We start from the raw sequence: 19,052 nt of genomic DNA, 5'->3' as shown, positions 1-19,052 counted from the left end.
GCCTCTTATTGGAGCCTCGGTATTGAGTCGGCTTCCAGGCTGAGCATGGTGTTGTTGAGCCGGGGCTGGTGTTTCTGGGAGAGCTGAGATTTCATTCCTGTCCATGTTGCTGTTGATGATGTGAGAGTAGCTTTGATGCTGCTGTTTTGTTATTTCCGCTGTTGTTGTATTGCTGCTGCTGTTGTTGTTGGTTTTTTCGTAGTCAGATGACGGTAATGGAATTGTTGATGGGTTGTAGAGAGATGTTGAATTTTAGAAGCTTGTGAAGAAGCTGGAGCAGTCCTGTCAAGAGCTTTCTTCGGAAAACAAAGATAAGGGAGTGACTTTTTGCTAAGCTTCTTATGGTGAGTTTGGATTAATCTGATTGGCTAACTAATAATTGTAGATGAGAGCAATATATTGCAATTTATTTGCAATACATTGGTGTAAATGAAGAACTAGTATCAGAAACATTAGTTGTCTTGTAACATTTGATGTAAGATTGTAACAAACGTACAAGATATTTTACCACATGAAATTACCAAGCAGTCTGTTAATGACTTACACTGAGCATAATGGTACGGGGCGTGGGCCTCCCATCCATGGCAACTGCTCATTGGAAGACAGCGCCATTGGGATGGGCCAAACCAGATCACTTAAAAACCTTACGCAACAGTAAAACTTTGCTTTTCGCATTAGCTTGCTCATGGTCACTACTGTTCTCTGCCCCCTCTTGCCTTGCTCTCGGACACTGCACGCAATCGGGTCACAAAGAATTTTCCATGCACCTCTTAAAGTTTAGAAATCGATGAAACCGCAAAAAACTTCTGCAAACCGACTCTTAGCAGAGTCTGTCACCCCGGTAACCCAGGACAACTTCCACTCACAAGCGAGTGAATCCCAAGGACGTCAATGAAGCCGAGTCACCAACCAATCAGGAACGCTGTGTTTCAGTAAACAGAAGAGAAGGAAAGCACCAGGGCCAGATGGTGTCTCACCAGCCTGTCTGAGAACCTGCGCTGACCAGCTGGCTCCCATTTTCTCACATATCTTCAATAGATCACTGGAACAGCGCAAAGTTCCATCCTGCTTTAAGCGCTCCACCATCATCCCAATCCCGAAGAAGCCAAAGATCACAGGACTCAATGACTACAGACCTGTGGCCTTAACATCTGTGGCCATGAAGTCATTCGAAAGACTGGTGCTAGCATATCTGAAGGACATCACTGGACCCCTGCTGGACCCCCTGCAGTTCGCCTATAGAGCAAACCGCTCTGTGGATGATGCAGTCAACATGGGACTGCATTATACCCTACAACATCTGGACAAACCAGGGAACTACGCAAGGATTCTGTTTGTGGACTTCAGTTCTGCCTTTAACACCATCGTCCCATCACTGCTTGAGTACAAACTGGCCCAGCTCTCTGTTCCTAGCTCTGTCTGTCAATGGATCACCAGCTTTCTGACAGATAGACAACAGCTAGTCAGAATGGGCAAAATCACATCCGACAGCCGCACCATCAGCACTGGTGCCCCCCAGGGATGTGTTCTTTCTCCACTGCTCTTCTCCCTGTACACCAACGACTGCACTGCAAAAGACCCCTCCATCAAACTCATTAAGTTTGCAGACGACACTACTGTTATCGGCCTCATCCAGAACGGTGACGAGTCTGTATACAGACAGGAGGTGGAGCGGCTGGCGTTATGGTGCAGATACAACAACCTGGAGCTGAACACGCTCAAAACAGTGGAGATGATAGTGGACTTCAGGGGAAACCCCCCTGCACTCCCCCCACTCACCATCATGAACAGCACTGTGGCTGCAGTAGAGTCATTCAGGTTCCTGGGCACCACCATCTCTCAGGATCTGAAGTGGGACATTCATATAGACTCTATTGTGAAGAAAGCCCAGCAGAGACTGTACTTCCTTCATCAGCTGAGGAAGTTCAACCTGCCACAGGAGCTGCTCGTACAGTTCTACTCAGCTGTCATCCAATCCATCCTCTGCACTTCAATCACCGTCTGGTTCGGCTCAGCTGCCAAAACCGACCTCCGTAGACTACAGCGAATAGTCCGGACTGCTGAACGAATCACTGGCACAACCCTTCCTACACTTCAAGAACTGTACTCTTCCAGAGTGAGTAAAAGGGCTTGCAAAATCACTCTGGACGCCTCACACCCAGCACACTACCTGTTCGAACTGTTACCGTCTGGTCGGCGCTTCAGAGCACCAAGCACAAAAACAGCCAGACACAGGAAAAGTTTCTTTCCTCAGGCTGTCTACCTTATGAACAGTTAAATATTCCCCTACTGTGCAATAAATATGTGCAATACTTTCTCATACGCACTTGTACACAGCACCTTATATCAATATACAATGCAATACTCTCTACATTCGCACTTGTACACAGCACCTTATAACCTGTATATTTATAACAATCTGTACATACAACTCAACATCCAGGTTTCTTCACTAACCGCATCTGTTTAATGTTCATCATTTTTTTATTATTATTTTATTTTATTTTTTTGTTTTTGTTATTATTTTGTGTTGTCACTTGTCACTTTTATGTACACTGGAAGCTTCTGTAGCCAAAACAAATTCCTTGTGTGTGTGAAGCACACTTGGCAATAAAACTGATTCTGATTCTGATTTCATCGAGGCCAGTCAGCGAAGGAAACTCATACAAATGTTGTCTCTTGCTGATCTGGTGCAAATTGATCTGAAGCAGTTAAAGATAAGCCAAATCTCTGCTTTTGTGGTTTCTCAGGTTTGATTCAAAGATTAGTAATAAGAGCTAAAATTAATTCGGGACGGTTGTCAACTCATTTTGCACAAGCACCAGAATAGAGAACCACTGCTCTGAGGTACTCAAAATAACAAACTATCATACTCAAAATAAATTGCCTTCCTTAAGTTACTTCTCTACCTCAGGAAATCCCTGTAAAAATTTCTTTACAATATTTAAAACAGTTTGATAACTTTGCCATTTAATTTCTCTTGAACAATAAGCACCCTAGGTTGCATAGGAGTACATTGCATTAGCCAGATGATAAAAAAAAAGGGTTGGGGCTTCCTGAGCATTTATTTCATTATTATGCCTTCAATCTCGCCCACTGGTCCATCCCTCTTGAGACAGCTCCATCTTGATTTATAGTTGAACAAGCCATCCTACTTCCCCCCCGCCCACCTTTCCACCACCACAATGTCTATCCATCCATCTATTTATTCATTTTATTTTGTAAATGTGTTATTTTTGCGGCTGATCTCTCTGAATTTTACTGACAGAATTTTAGGTGCAGGCTAGGACTGTCTTTGCCATTTGCAGATAACATTGTTCTTTTGGCTTCATAGACATGGACCTTCAGCCTGCAGTGGGACAGTTTGCTGCTGAGTGTGACATGGCAGGGAGAGAAACAGCACCTCTAAGTCAGAAACCATGGTGCTTGACTGGAAAAAGGTGGCCATCTCCAGTTTGGAGGAGAGTCCTTACCCCAAATTGAGTTCAAGTATCTGCGTTTTTTTCACGAGTAATAGAATGTGAGATTAAAAGATGGATCAGTGCAGCGGCAGCAGTAATGCAGTTGATGTGATTGTCTGTTGTGGTGAAGGAGCTGAGGCGAAAGGCAATGTTCTCAATTTACCACTCAATCTAGGTTCCTACTCTTACCTATGGTCATAACTGAAAGGACAAGATCTCGGATACAACCGGACACATTTTGCAAAGTGTTATGACCCGCTTGTTTGAGTCGCAACATAAAAGAGAGATGAGCCAACAAAATAGCCTGAATGCAAATTATTTATTATAAAATGTCACTCATAAAACAATCAATCAAAGCAACCAACAAATGTCTAGGGATAATAATTAAGATAAAAAATTAGGATATGATCACAACACTTTAACTACATGATAAAAGTAATGCAAAACTATACCATAAGGTTAAAGAGTCAATGAGATGGCAGGTCTTGACATGAGGACTCCTGAGTAGCCACAGCGTCCTGGGGTAGCTAGCACAACAACTTTTATATACCTATTGAGGAGTAATGCAGGCATCCAATCAGGATTTACCACATACTCCAATCTGGAGTCTTGGGATCATCACAGTGTATTAATATTGTAAAACTTAATACCTGTCGCTCTGCCTAAATCAGAAAATATTCATCAAGTTTATATTCTACTCAAAAAAGTAATTGTAGTAAACTAGAAAGAATCTTGAACCTAAAAATAAAGAAACGTTACTAATAAAAGATGCAACACAGGACAATTGAATGGGCTTCCTTAACTTGAGGCCCTGGTATACTGCAAACTAACCATCCTGGAGCTCCACCTTCTTTGATGTGCGGTGTCTTCCCAGTGATTTGTTTCTCCTTCAGGGATTCAGACAAAGAACATAATCTAAAACAACACTAGCTACATGAATACACTAGAGAGTGGAGTACAAATGTATCCGCACCTGTACAATACATTTCAAAGAGACTTTAAGTCGCAGACGTGCTGTTTGCCAGATGTTTATGAAACTGTTCTTCTCTCAGCCGCCATCGTGTTTACTGTAAACGCGAGGAACGCAACACATTTACAACCCCACCTACTGCAGTGTAGGAGTGTTAGAAAACAGTATACCGTCACTCAGCCTTTTCAAACATTATTCAGACATGAAACATCCTGTGCACATGAGAAAATGTTTTGCTGCATTTATGTTATGTGTGCAACTTTTTGTCCATGTGTTTCTTAAGCTGCGCCGAATGAGCGAAACTCTGTAGACACTGATCAGATCTGTACAGTTTTTCTCCAGTGTGAATGCTCTTGTGTTTTCAGATGTGTTCACTGATTAAACCTCTTGTAACAGTGTGAACACTTGTACTGTCTCTCCAGTGTGAACTGTCTGGTGCAGTTTCAATTTTGGAGCTGTAATAAAAGTCTTTTCACACTCAAGCACATATACTCTTTCACAGCAGTGTGGATCTTCATGTGTTTAAGGTCTAAGGAGTTGCTGAAACTCATCTCACACTGAATCTGCGGTCACACTAGAGTTTGAGCATGCAAAATTCTGTTGTACAGCTCTGCGAAAAGGGGCGGGATTAAACAAGATGATTAGACATTTAAAAAAAAGTGAGCGATTGGTCCATATTTTACATTTTGGTCCAGCGAGGTCATGTTTTGATCTTCGATTGGTCTCACACAGTCAAGTTATGCGATTTCGCAGGTCAGAGTTCACAAAGTTTGAACTTTGCAAGGCAGTGAACTGCGAAACTTGATGCAAGAACTTGCGTTTCCGGTCTGACGCATTCACGTGCTTATGAATGGAAGTCTATGGGGAGAAAAGTCCAGTGTGACCACGGCTTAGGAGCAGGTGAATGATTTCTCTCCAGTGTGGCTCATCATGTGAAGATTAAGGGATGATGATTTGCTAAAACTTCTCCCACACTGAGTGCATTTGAATGGTTTCTCTCCAGTGTGGATCCTCATGTGTTGATTAAGGTTTGATGAGTACTTAAAACTCTTCCCACACTGACTGCATGTGAATGGTTTCTCTCCAGTGTGGATCCTCATGTGTTGATTAAGGTTTGATGAGTACTTAAAACTCCTCCCACACTGAGTGCATGTGAATGGTTTTGCTCCAGTGTGGATCATCATGTGTTCATTAAGGTGTGATGATTGGCTGAAACTCTTCCCACACTGAGTGCATGTGAAGGGTTTCTCTCCAGTGTGAATCCTCATGTGTAGATTAAAGGATGATGATTGGATGAAACTCTTCCCACACAGAGTGCATGTGAATGGTTTCTCTCCAGTGTGAATCCTCATGTGTTGATTAAGGTTTGATGGTTGATTGAAACTCTTCCCACACTGAGTGCATGTGAATGGTTTCTCTCCAGTGTGGATTCTCATGTGTTGATTAAGGTGTGATGATCTGTTAAAACTCTTCCCACACTGAGTGCATGTGAAGGGTTTCTCTCCAGTGTGGCTCATCATGTGTAGATCAAGGGATGATGAGCGGATGAAACTCTTCCCACACGGAGTGCATGTGAATGGTTTCTCTCCAGTGTGAATCCTCATGTGACTATTAAGGGATGATGATTGGCTGAAACTCTTCCCACACTGAGTGCATGTGAAAGATTTCTCTCCAGTGTGGATTTTTTGGTGTTTGCTAAGGGCTGATATTTGGCTGAAAGTCTTCCCACACTGGGTGCATGTGAATGGTTTCTCTCCAGTGTGGATCCTCATGTGAATTTTAAGACTGCTTTGTCTTCCAAAACTCTTTCCACACTGAGTGCAGGTGAAACAATTCTTGTCTCTCCTTTTCAAAATACCATCAGTCTGAAAATGAGTTTTTTCCTCAATTTTGACATGATGTTTCTCCTCTTTACTCCCCTCATTCTCTTCAATTAAGTCTGAAATAAATAAATAAAACCTTAGTTTTCATTAAGTCTTAAAAACTCTCTTCAAAAGCTAAAAATTGAAAAGACACTGGAAACATTGGCTACACACTGAAATTGAGGCACATTAAATGTAAAATAACAATAGTTCCAGAACCCACAATAGTTGATTAATACACCAGATCAGGCTGACAATATCAGTGATAAGGTGGATTGACTGAAAGGAGACTGCTTCGATGCTGCTTTCAGTGATGTTATAACGTTCTAAAGGTAGGGCTGGGTATCGAGTTCAATACTTTTTAAGCACCGACCGAATCGTCTCGATACTATCGAGTATCGAAAAAATTATTTTCGTTCGGTACCAAATTTCGATACCCCAGGGTATAATCTTGTCAACGTCAGTGAGCTAGAAAACCTGCATCCTTAACGTGCCCGGATCAAACGCTGGTGATTGGCTGCGGCGAGGCTGTCTTGAAAATCAAGTTATGGCGGTTACGCCCACTCGCACAGAGTCAAATGTCAAATTGTCAAACAGACATACAAAATCAGTTAACTTTTAGCACTTCTTGCTTGTGTACCGTTAAAGTTACGTTTAAGGCTCCATTTACACTGCCAGTTAAATGAGACCCAATTCCGATTTTTTGCTCATATGTGACACAGATCGGATCTGTTCTATGACCGTGTAAACAGAAAAAAAACGTATGCATTCAGATATTCAGCGATCGGTTTCAGGTCTCCTTCATATGTGGAAATAAATCAGATATAAAACGGATATGTGACAATACGACTGTCATGTACACAGGCAGATCGGATTTATTGAGGCGTTCTGTTCTGATCATCATTAAACTTGTGACAATGTGGTGCTTCTCCGCGGTTTAATGATGTAGAAGGAAGAGCGTGTGTAGAGATTCCGACGCAGTAAACAACAACAACAACAACAACAACAGAGGAAACATGGAGGAAAGTGGTCAGTCGCCACAATTTGCTCCCACCAGACCTGAGATCTCTCTCACACATTCCTCTGAATGGCGGAGGACATCATACAGCATTATTAACCATAATTGAAATCTGCGATGACGGCCCTTTCCCACCTCCTCCGCCTCAAAATCATTTTAAAGTTGGGCGAACTTTGTGTTGTAACTTTTGCTTTTTAATCGCTATTAATACACTCACTGCAGGCTACACATAGAACAACTTTATTCTCTCCAACAACACCAGTGCGCACACAGGCAAGGCTACATCTTCAACTACACACACACACATCAGGGCCATGCCATTACGTAAACTGAGTGGAGGTAAATCTAGACTCAACCATTCACTACTTATACTACGCTTTGCATATTTTTCAGAGGTATAAACAAGACGTTTTCTTCCATCGTGGCTAGTGTGGCACAGATGCTAGAGTGCGTTTATGCATGCATCGTAAACTGTACAGCAAGTGTAAAGACATGAATTGGATATGGGTCACAATTAAAAGAACGTGTAAACGGACAGACAAAAAAATCTTACATAGGCAACAAATCAGAATTCTGTATCAAGACCTGACAGTGTAAACGGGGCCTAAGTTTGTGCTGGGTAAATGTATTAATCTTTTTTGGACCTCACGTAGGCTGTGCAACGTTATGTACTGTTTCGATGGCTTTAAATACCTAGCTAAGTTGATACTAAAATACTTTAAGGTTAACAGTAAATGATGAAGTTTACCTCACATTAAACTTATCTTATTTAAGTGTCCTTACCCTTGGCTGCATTAACAGTTTAATGCATTAGTTTAATTTATATATATATATATATATATATATATATATATATATATATATATATATATATATATATATATATATATATATATATATATGTAATGTATTTATCTTTTTAAATGTTCTCTGTCATTTTAATAAAAGCAAACTAACTTTTATTTTACAACTATTATTTGTATTGCAGACTATATTTATCTCAGTGTTTGCTTGCTTAAGTGATGTTTGCCAAGTTTTGCAAGTAAACTCCACAAAAACATGTTGCTCTCCATGAACTATATGGGTGATTCTATAGTTGCAGGTACATTTAGAGTCCAAAGCCATCCTTTTTTCAGCTTTAAAAAAATTGTTACATTGTTACATTTTTGATTATTTGTTTTAATTATTTATTTACTTTGAATATTTATTTATTTATTTATTCAAAGATTAACTTACCAACAATTTTTGATGTCCGAATTAGTGAGTTATTTTCCCATCATGTATCATTGCACAATCAAAAATATAAAAAATAATAATAATAATAATAATTAAGCAATATTTTAAATTTCAAATGTTTAAACTGTAAACTGTCAATACTATTACCACAATTACAAAAGGAAAACGGAATATTTCATTAAATCACACACTGGACAATTTAAAAATATTTTAATTCTGATTTCAGTGTCATGTGATCTTTGCAGTTATAGCGAGTAGAATGTTTGGCTAAAAAGTTGTAAAACTGTAAATTGTTACTGTCAATTCAGTTCCAATTTAGTAACTATGTATTAGGATGTTTCTTGCTATGATTTATTGTTATTTCTACACTGTAAAATGTTTTAAACGTTTTAAAATTATAATAAACTAAACCTATGCACAACAATCTGTCCAGGTTGATGTCCTCAGCAGTAAATACATGGAGCACGTTTAAACAAATGTTATTGTGAGGAAAATAATTAAACCATAATGATAAATAGAGTTTGACCCTTTTGAATTAAAAGTTTAAGGTTTTATTAAGATGGATTGTTGGTGATTGTATGGGTTTTGGCCAGATTGGGTAGCAAAACATGAACAAAGGAAAATGAAGACTTGTTTAAAAAAGATTTAAGACCTACAACACAATATTTCAGTAAATTTAAGCCTTTTTAAAGCCTAAAATTTTGATTTTGGAATTTAAGACATTTTAAGACCCCACAGAAACCCTGTTTAAACACAATAGCCCTGGTAATTAGTTATTATAATTATGATGTAATTCTAGATACTATCTGTGAGAACTAGTAACAACTACTAGAAACAAGTTTAATCCTATAGAGAGGTTGATGACAAAAAGGGAATTGTGATCAACATGACGTATACAAATGGAAAGTACTAAGCCAACACCGTAATAGCAGATATCTTCTATGAGAATACTGTAGGTCAAATATCGTCAGCTCAGTTAAACTTTTTTAAGTTATTGTTTTTATTTATTTTATATAGCGCCAGTATTTAAGGACACTTTACAAAAACAGTAGGAGAACAAGAAGCATTAATAATAAGAAGGTAGAGAAGATGAGAGAATAATAATACATAAAATGAAAGACAAAAGACCCAAGAACAAGTAACAGGAAAGAAACTCATTCCTGTCTTTCAATGAGTGCTTATGTGTGTTTAGGAGAACTAGGCAGCACACTCACACTCATCACATTCTTATTATTAAAATATATCTGAATGAGGGTCAAATGACTGAGTTGGTCTTTGAGAATGAAAACCAACCTGTTTGTTCCTGCAGATCTTCCTGTTTGACTGTGAATGTTTCTTCAATCTTCACATCTTCATTCTCCTCTTTAATAAACGCCATCTTTATAACTGTGGAGAACAGTCGCTTCAGCAGTTCAGCAGGAGTTTTTCTCTGCGTTTGTTTATTTTAAACAGGACACTTTATCCTGTTGAAAAAATAAATAAAACAATGAACAGAAACAAAATAACTTCTCTTCAACACTTTCTATTGAGAGTAATTAACAAAAAGAAATCAGGTAAGTCTGAGCAAGAAACAATAGCCACAAATGAGCTGATTAAAACTAGAACTCCATTTCTTATATATAGTGATGAATACTTAGAGTGGAAATGACATTATGCTCTAAATTAAACCTTCATTAAAACACTTATTACACACATTTCTGTTACTTTATTCAGATATGTTCTTAATTGTTTTGTTAGCTTTATTGATTTTATTGTCTGCTTACAGCAACGTTGTAGCACTTTATTGCACAATAATTTCCTCTCGGGGACAAGTAAAGTTTATCCTATCTTATTTAAACAATAGACCTTACTGTGAGTAAAATAGTACTTCGTTGTATAAAGGGTTAAAATAATAGTGTCAGCAGCAGGTACATTAAGCATTAAATGACAACCTGAAATTTTAATCTGTCGGTTTACATCTATGTAAAAGGTTTAAAACAAACCTTTCTCCAGTTGAATCACAGTGTGAGAGCGGCGCAGCCTTATGACGTCACACCACCACGCTAAAATAAGTCTTTTTTTGTTTAGCTTTTCCCCCCCGCTTACTCTTAGTCATGACTTATTGATACATTTCTCCCTCGTTTTCTACTTTCTACTTTATCTGCTTTCTGTTTTGTATTTGTAAGACCATCACTTTGTATTTAAATTGAAAAAACCCATTTACCCCCACTAGATCTTTGCCTTCTGGTAGGTTGGTAAGAGGTCGCATTTTCTTTAAACGATTGCATTTCTTTATCCATAGCTTTAACTTATTCACTTGCATTCACTGATGTTACCACCTCTTTGTATGTTTGAATGGGGAAACATCAAATTCTCCAAAATTGCTGGCCAGGTCCCAACCTATATATGTAATAGGTTGAAACTTATTTGGTCTACAGTCCATTTGTCAGGATAAAAACAATATTTATAACCAAATAAACAAACAAACAAAAAACTAAATAGTTGTAAAGAGGCTTTTAAAAATGACTAAAGAACTTAATACAACGTTGAACAATGCATCCACACATGTTTAGATTTGATACATTATAATATTAGCATTCAGATATTATTTGAGTGTAAATTCAGAATGTGCAACTTACCTTTTCAGTCTTCAATGAAGAAGTGGGATGAGAAATGGCCTCAGTGGGTTTTTCTTTGTATGTTGTTGTTGGTAATAATCCCAATGTAGGAATTTACAATCGTAGTTTGTCCTCCAAAGTTGTTATCTTACAGCTAAATAAGCCAATGAAGATTATGTTAGGAACCCAGAATATATAAACACAACCCTGCTGAGAGACTGGATCTGGAATGTGATTGGATAAGACTCAATTGGCCCCCATTAATGCTGGTATAAAGATGCAAATGAGCAGTTGAGAGCAGTGAAGACTCAAGACACCTACTGTGGGGGGATGGGAAGTTCATCAGCTTTACAAACCAGTTTTACAGAGAAATAATGATGTATTGGGAAAATAAGTTGACTTTAGCCATCATCATCATTTGATTTGTTGCTGTTTTTTAGGACTATTGATGGAAGCTTATTTTTTATTTTAGCTGCTGCATTTTGTAGTTAATGTTGATACACTTATATTGAGGTACTTTGATTTGAAATTTCACATTCATAATTTCACTTATATAATAGTTATGTAAGTCTTATCCTATGATACAGTGATATATTATCATTCATTAAAAGAAACAATTTCTAAACTTCACAGTGAGGTTTTATTTGTTAAGTTCAGTCAATACATTGACATGAGCTAACTATTAGCAATGTTTTAGTCATTTATTTATCACTGAACTTGTTCTTTATGTGAGTTTAGAGTCTTTTATTTCTCTTAAAGCACATGCAGCTCATTACTGGTTTCTGTAAGACTGTCAACACACTCTTAACAGGTCAATTATTTTTTTCTAAAAGTGTCTATAGATTTTAACGATCAAAATGTAACTTGTTTCTGTGCCAATTTAGTTTTCTTTCCTTCGATTTTTAGTTGAATAGAACATGTGTGAGCAGCTCAGCTCTCTCTATGCCTCTTATTCACCTTGTGTGTAACAAAGATGTTTTCCCCTCTAATTATTACTTGTGTTTGTGCATACAAATATGCATAGACATACACAAAAGCATATATAAGATACCCTGTGACAAAACCTTTTCCTTTTAACACAGTAAAGCGATAACATACTGTCACAAACTTTTTTTGCTACTTTTGGCCTTTGTAGATAATTGTTTGTACATTAACCACAAATGGATGAGACACACTGTAACTTCAAACTCATTTGTGTTCATTCCAGTTGCCGTAAAATGTTGTGTATAATCTGCAGAGGTAATCAGGTGTGAGTAAAGTGCCATATATCTGATCCAGTTTTCCAGCATCTTTTTTGCTTTAAATTGAAGTCTTTTACACTAAAAGCATTATGAAATTGGTCTTTTGTTGCTAATATTTGATTTATATTATCTGAAATATAACTAATTCTATTATACAGCTTTATCTCCTTACCAGGAGAAGGAGGGAAAATGCACTCCCTCTGCATAGTGACATTCTGAAATCCAATTGAAACTAGTCTAATAGACAAAGGAATCAATGCAGTCGATTCAATGTGGGATAAGGTGGGATAAAACAATATGATTAGACGTTGCTTAAAGCGAGCGATTGCTCCAAATAGCTCATGTTTTGATCTTTTATTGGTCTCATGCACTCACATGGTGCAATTTCAAGCTTTGGTCTTACCTTTCTGGAGTCCACTATTAAATCTGTCATGCATCTATATATTTATAATTAGAAAATAATTAAATCACAAGTAAAATTATTGTATAGGCAGTTTATACAGGGTAATTCAATGACAAGAGTGCACTTTCATATCTACACAATGCATAACTTTTAATGTGATTAACCTGCTCCACCTACACCAACTACAGCATTTCTCAGACTTCTTTTTCACTATGGTGTAATTACAGTGGTGGACATCTCATAAAACAACAACTGGACTTACTCCTGTAACTTGTTTGCAACAATGAAATTTAAATACTTGTGTCACATATTCATTTAAATAAATGGCTCATCATCATGTGCAATCATCTATGTTAATAGCTGCCTAATAGGCCAGACTATTAACTGAATAGGATCATTTTGCATATAAGAAACCTGTTAACAGGTATAGCTGTTCATGCCAATACCAACTTTATAGCTTAAAGCATATTACATAAACAGGACCTGCCGTACATCTCTTAAGACAAATAAGCAAAGGTGTCTATAACAATACATGCTTGATTTCCCAAATCATTACAATCATTCCATCTGAATGGTGCCTTTTCACACGTGTTAAAAATAACAACCATTTGTAAGCATAGTTCTTCACCAATATCAGTTTAATATCTCAAATAATACATGTGAGGCGTCACAGTGGTGCAGTGGGTCGCGCAATCGCCTCACAGCAAGAAGGTTGCTGGTTCGAGCCTCAGCTGGGTCAGTTGGCATTTCTGTGTGGAGTTTGTGTGAGTTTCCTCCGGGTGCTCTGGTTTCCCCTAAGTCCATAGACATGCGGTATGCATATGATGTGTGTGAATGAGAGTGTATGCATGTTTCCCAATAATGGGTTGCTGCTGGAAGGACATCTGCTGCGTGAAGCATGTGCTGGATAATTTGGCAGTTCATTCCACTATAGCAACCCCTGATTAATAAAGGGACTAAGCTGTAAGGAGAATGAATATATGAGTAATATCACACGAGAAGCAGTGCTATCAGTTTTTGTATTTCTATTTGTTGTAATGGCCTGTTGTTATTGCAATAATAAAATAAATAAATTTTAAAAATCATTGCGATGTGGCTGTATATCAGCAGTGGTGGGAGGCAGGCGTAATAGTGTAGACTAGGCACTGGAGAAGGATTGTCCCTCTACCTGTTGTTTCAATCCCCTGAGAACTTTGCTCATCTTCAGACAGTATTGTAATTTTTATGTGAACCACCCCTTTAATGCGTCTGTAAGCATTAGGTAAGTAAAGGTAAATTAAATATTATTACTGAAGATATTGCTAAAGAATGGCAGGAAACGTGGAACACAGATAATAAGAGACGACAATTCATATTAAAAAAAGAAACCCTATATAAGCCTATGAATGTGTAGAAATAGAAAAGAAGAGATCATAAATATGAGGATGAGATTTGGACTCAGATATTAATAGGAAGTAATTTGTTGTAGACATGCAAGTCATCATGAACTGGATTAAAAAAGTTTCTCAAAATTGTCTTAAAATATTTAGATTAAAGGTTTGTGAAAGAGAGAGAGTAGATATAGTGTAAAGTGAAAAACGTGGGAGAAATGTATATAGTCATGAACAGGATCTGGCTTGCTGTTGCCATAATAAAGTGCAACCAGAAATGGCTCAGAATCATCAAATTTGGCGAGAATAGACCAAAAGTGGGTTTTACTGGACTTGAAAATAGGCAGACCATCTATATTGATAATGAGGTCAATACTGCCTGTAAACGATGGTTTGATGAAAGAAAGGTAATGTAGAATTCCCTGCTCCAACCCATAATATGTGTACTGGCCTCCACACAAATTCTTAATTTCAAAACCTAACGGGGTTGCTAAAAGTGTTCTACTGTCTTTTGGAAGTGTATGTCCATGGTTTCTTAGTATTCCAAGGAGCTTATTTAGAGCAGCATGTGTTTGGCCTGTTGTTGTTGCCCACTCAGCCAAATCTTTGCTTAAAGGAATGTCTTCTGAATCTAAAGACTCAAGCTCTGAATTGGTCTCACTGGACTCAGCTGGTTCCTTGTAGCCATAGTCTGAATGCTGCAGACACAAATTAGCCCCCGTTGATAGTTCCTCTTCTGCTCCTAAAGACAAAGTCTCCTTATCATGTTCCTGTATGGAGGAAGCCTCTTCAGTAACTTCTTGCATGGCTGGACCCTCAGATACATCTTGCAACGGCACATCCAAATCTGGATAATCATCAACTCTGCCTCTCAGTCGACGCCATTCACTTAGGTATTTAGGATCCATGACTAATAAATGTGGAAAAAAAAGTGAGATTATAATGCAATGTACTGGACATGCTTGGATATGATCATGATCATAGTTGTGATTCAAATACAGTGGTTTTATAATTACAATAATACCCCCTCTCCTCTTAAATTCAAAATGCTAATTTGCAATTAACTATGTCTGTGGTTCACAAAGTAAAACAAAATATTATATTAATTAAAATTAGCAAAAGTGCTTAGCAATGACAAAGTTAACTGTTAAACTTCTTTTGCATGTGCAATTTAGCGAGAACGAGTGAATGTAATGGTTGTGTTCTACATATTTATTTTTTTTGGATGACACCTCTCCAATTCTTAGTTTTTTTTTTTACATTGGCTTCATATCAGTAAGAACAACTGAATAATTGTATGTAATAAATAAGTACTAGTACCAAATAAATAAAAACTAGCATTTAATGAAAGAGTATTGGCACTTAAAAACAAATACTAGTACATAAACTAGTATTATAAAATAGTATACAAGCACTAGAAAACTAAAAATATTCTGTTATACCTAATAGAATTATTATAATAATAAAAATATAAAGCAATTACACAACTTATCTTTTTGATTACTATTGGGATGTGAAAAGACTTTGTCAAACAGAGTATGTTATGAAATATTGTTCCAACTAAATCACCTTTCGACTAACCGCAACGCGGAGTACTCTAACATTACATTGTTATCCGCAAAAAATCCACGGTCCTTACAAGTTAACAATTCATAACGACAACATGTAAAACATATTAATACTTACATGAACAAAATAAGATTTGCACACGATGTCTTTCTTGTTCTTGTTTGTCCACCGTCGTCGCTCTTCCAATGCTGAATCTTGATACTGTATCGCGGCTGGTCAAATAAAATGGCGGTACTGCTTATCGCGAGATCGGCTTTGAATCTTGAAAAAACTCACGCAGCCTCTTCCGGTGAGACAACAGTATCGCTCGCTTGCTGCTTGCTTCAAGTCACATGCCATCTAACGGTTGAGAATTGTAATTGAATGTTTATCTTTAATTAAAGACAAAAGTAATATTAAAAAAGGTCAGTGGCATACATGTATAAAATACACACACATATATATATATATATATATATATATATATATATATATATATATATATATATACATACCTAGATCTGGTCGATAGGCAACTTCGCCGAGACGGTGAAATGACAAAGGGAAATCTGATTACGAGCTAAATCAAGGCTATAAGGCCAGGCTATGAATATAACATATTTTTAAAAAGACTAAAACAAACACCTTATAAGCCTTATGGGCTTTGCTTATATGAAGGAATGCTATACCACAAAATATTTTGCCAAAAAAGACAGGTAAACAAATTTAGATTTTTTGGGGCTAGACATGGGTTACACATAGCCGGACTAGATCTGGTCTATACTTCACCGAGAAATGTTTTTTGGGGCTAGACATGGGTTACACATAGCCGGACTAGATCTGGTCTATACTTCACCGAGAAATGTGAAACTACGTCTTGCAGGTACGTTACAAACGTTATTCACTTTGCTTACATGATGGAATATCATATAAATGAGCTTTATTGAGTAAAAAACTACATGCAACCTAATTTAAGGTTTTTCGGGCTAAAATTGGGTTACACGTTGCCGGACTAGATCTGGTCTATATTTCACAGAGAAAAGTGAAACTACGTCTATTACTTGCAGGTACGTCATAAACGTTATTGACTTTTCTTACATGATGGAATATCATACATACATGCAACATGCAAAACAACATGCAACCAAATTTAAGGTTATTTGGGCTAAAATTGGGTTACACGTAGCCGGGCTAGATCTGGTTTATACTTCACCTAGTCGGTGAAATGACGGCTATTGCTTGCTGGGAGTTAGCAGGCTTACATCCACTGCGTATGTGTAAATTAAATAAAAACATAAATTAGTTGTTGCTGAAAAAACGTCTTGCTGCTGTGCACCTGATGCTGAGCAAAGAAAGTCATTTCCGAGCAGCACCATATGACTAAAGGAGAGCCATGTGAAAACGTTCTGTTAATGTTAGAAAGGTTCTCTTTGTAACGCTATTATGTGACCATAAAATCACCAAAATAGAACGTCCTAAAGTCATATTCAAAACGTTAATATATGACTAAAAGAGAACGATTTAAGAATATCCCTAATGTTTTGTAAAGGTTCTGGACTTTCATTACCTTTAGGAAACGTTGCGCAAGGTCGTGAGAACATCCCCTCCTACCTGGGATATTCTCTAAATATTCTACATGTTTGTTAATAACATTTTTTGTTTACTTTTTTGTTTCCAAAACACAAAACACTCTCTATAACCATTTAAAATATTTAATTTTACTGTAGCAATTTGAAAAATAAAGTTTAAAGCACTGCCTTTCTTACATTCTTGTGCTCATTGTATAACATGTGAAACAAATAAAACAAAAAAAGAAAATATAAAAAATCAGGTATATTTAAAACAAGAATAATTTGCTGACACATAATACAAATTTTACTAATTGCTAATTAATAGTCACTTTAAATCTGTATGCTTTGCCACCATTTTTTAAACCACTAGGTTTTACTTATTTGTCTGCAATACGTTTTTGAACATGACATTTTATATATTTTAATAAGTACAGGTTAAAATTAATATGTTAGTTGTCTTTCTGTCTTGTTATTGAAAAAAAATCATGTTCTTATAACATTTCTCTAATGTGACTGTGAGAATGTTGTTACTTTGGTTTTTATAAAACATTGTGAAAACGTTTTCTAGGAGATCACTGTTTAATCTAGTGCCATTTCAATAATCTTAAAATGTTTTTAAAATGTTGCAGATATTTTGTTAAAATGTCTTATTGCTAGAACATTCTTCAAAGAACATTCCACATCTCACATCTCAGTGATGTTCTTAAAACATTTCTCTAATGTGACTGTGAGAATGTTCTTACTTTGGTTTTATGAAACATTGTGAAAACGTTTTCTAAGAGAACAATTGTTTAATCTCGTCCCTTACCAACATTTTCAAAACATTGCTAGAATGTTCTTTTTCTTTGTTTTGGGAAAAAAAAAACATTTTTTGAATATTCATTGGACATTACATCAAAATGTTTTCTTTAAAACATTAACACAACCTGTAGGGAATGTTAGCCAAAGTTGGGAGAACGTTCCCTTCTAGCTGGGTAAATGCAGACGATCAGATACAAGTCACTTTTAAAAGATGATGTAAGCAGGTCATCAAAAATCGGATACAGTCACAAAATTGGAATTGACCATCAAGATCTGCAGTGTAAATGCAGCCTAATAGATCTCAGATTTCTTTAACTGTTTGCGTGAGTTTTTGGAATAATATGGTGGAGTTTTACATAAATTCCTCTTGGTGAAGTCTCTACTCATAACTGCTCTCCACTAAATCACAAACTTGCTCAATCTTATAATATTATTTCCCCAAATGCTCTTTTTGTATTCAATCTGAAGAAATATAAAGTTATTTGCTTTGGGAGTGTACTTAATATGAAGTGTTTTGCGTTGATTTTCCAGTTCTCCTAAAAATGCTTTTATCCAAATTTCAGTATTCCCTAAAATTGTATTTTTAGTTATTCTTTGAAACTAGAGCCTTCTTACTATAAATGTATTCATTTATAGCTTTTTCTTTCTACATTTGGCATCCAGAGATTTTGATATGTGAACTCTAATAATTATTGCATGGAAGACTCTTGCTTGGCGAGTCTGATAAACTTACATAATATGCTGTGATTTAAGTTTTGTAACATACCTTTCTAATTCAAGATTTAAGATCTTTGTGTCTCGAGAATGTGTCTGTAAAATGTCAGCTCAAAACACCCATCAGATGATTTGTTATACCTTTTAGAATGTTGGGATTTTCTGCTTTAAACACTTAGATTTAGTGGATTAAACAATTTTTTCAGAATTGTGTTAAAATGTTTGGATTAAAAGTTTTGATCAACTTCAAACACTGAATG

The 19,052-nt window shown here is 36.7% G+C and overlaps 1 protein-coding gene and 1 pseudogene across 1 annotated transcript in view; both read right to left on the bottom strand.

Annotated features, from left to right (window-relative positions):
* Positions 1-19,052, bottom strand: part of LOC130222340 (gastrula zinc finger protein XlCGF57.1-like) — a 410,257-nt pseudogene that overhangs the window by 119,670 nt on the left and 271,535 nt on the right.
* Positions 4,812-19,052, bottom strand: part of LOC130222333 (gastrula zinc finger protein XlCGF57.1-like) — a 159,030-nt gene continuing 144,789 nt past the window's right edge. The window contains exon 3 of the mRNA XM_056454920.1: positions 4,812-6,255. Coding sequence (XP_056310895.1) covers positions 5,322-6,255 — 934 coding nt within the window. The 3' untranslated portion in view covers positions 4,812-5,321. The remainder of the gene's footprint in view (positions 6,256-19,052) is intronic.

This window comes from Danio aesculapii, chromosome 4 (genome assembly GCF_903798145.1).
Source record: "Danio aesculapii chromosome 4, fDanAes4.1, whole genome shotgun sequence".
NCBI lineage: Eukaryota > Metazoa > Chordata > Actinopteri > Cypriniformes > Danionidae > Danio > Danio aesculapii.
Note: the sequence above shows the minus strand (reverse complement) of the source record. Positions and strands in the feature narration are given on the sequence as shown.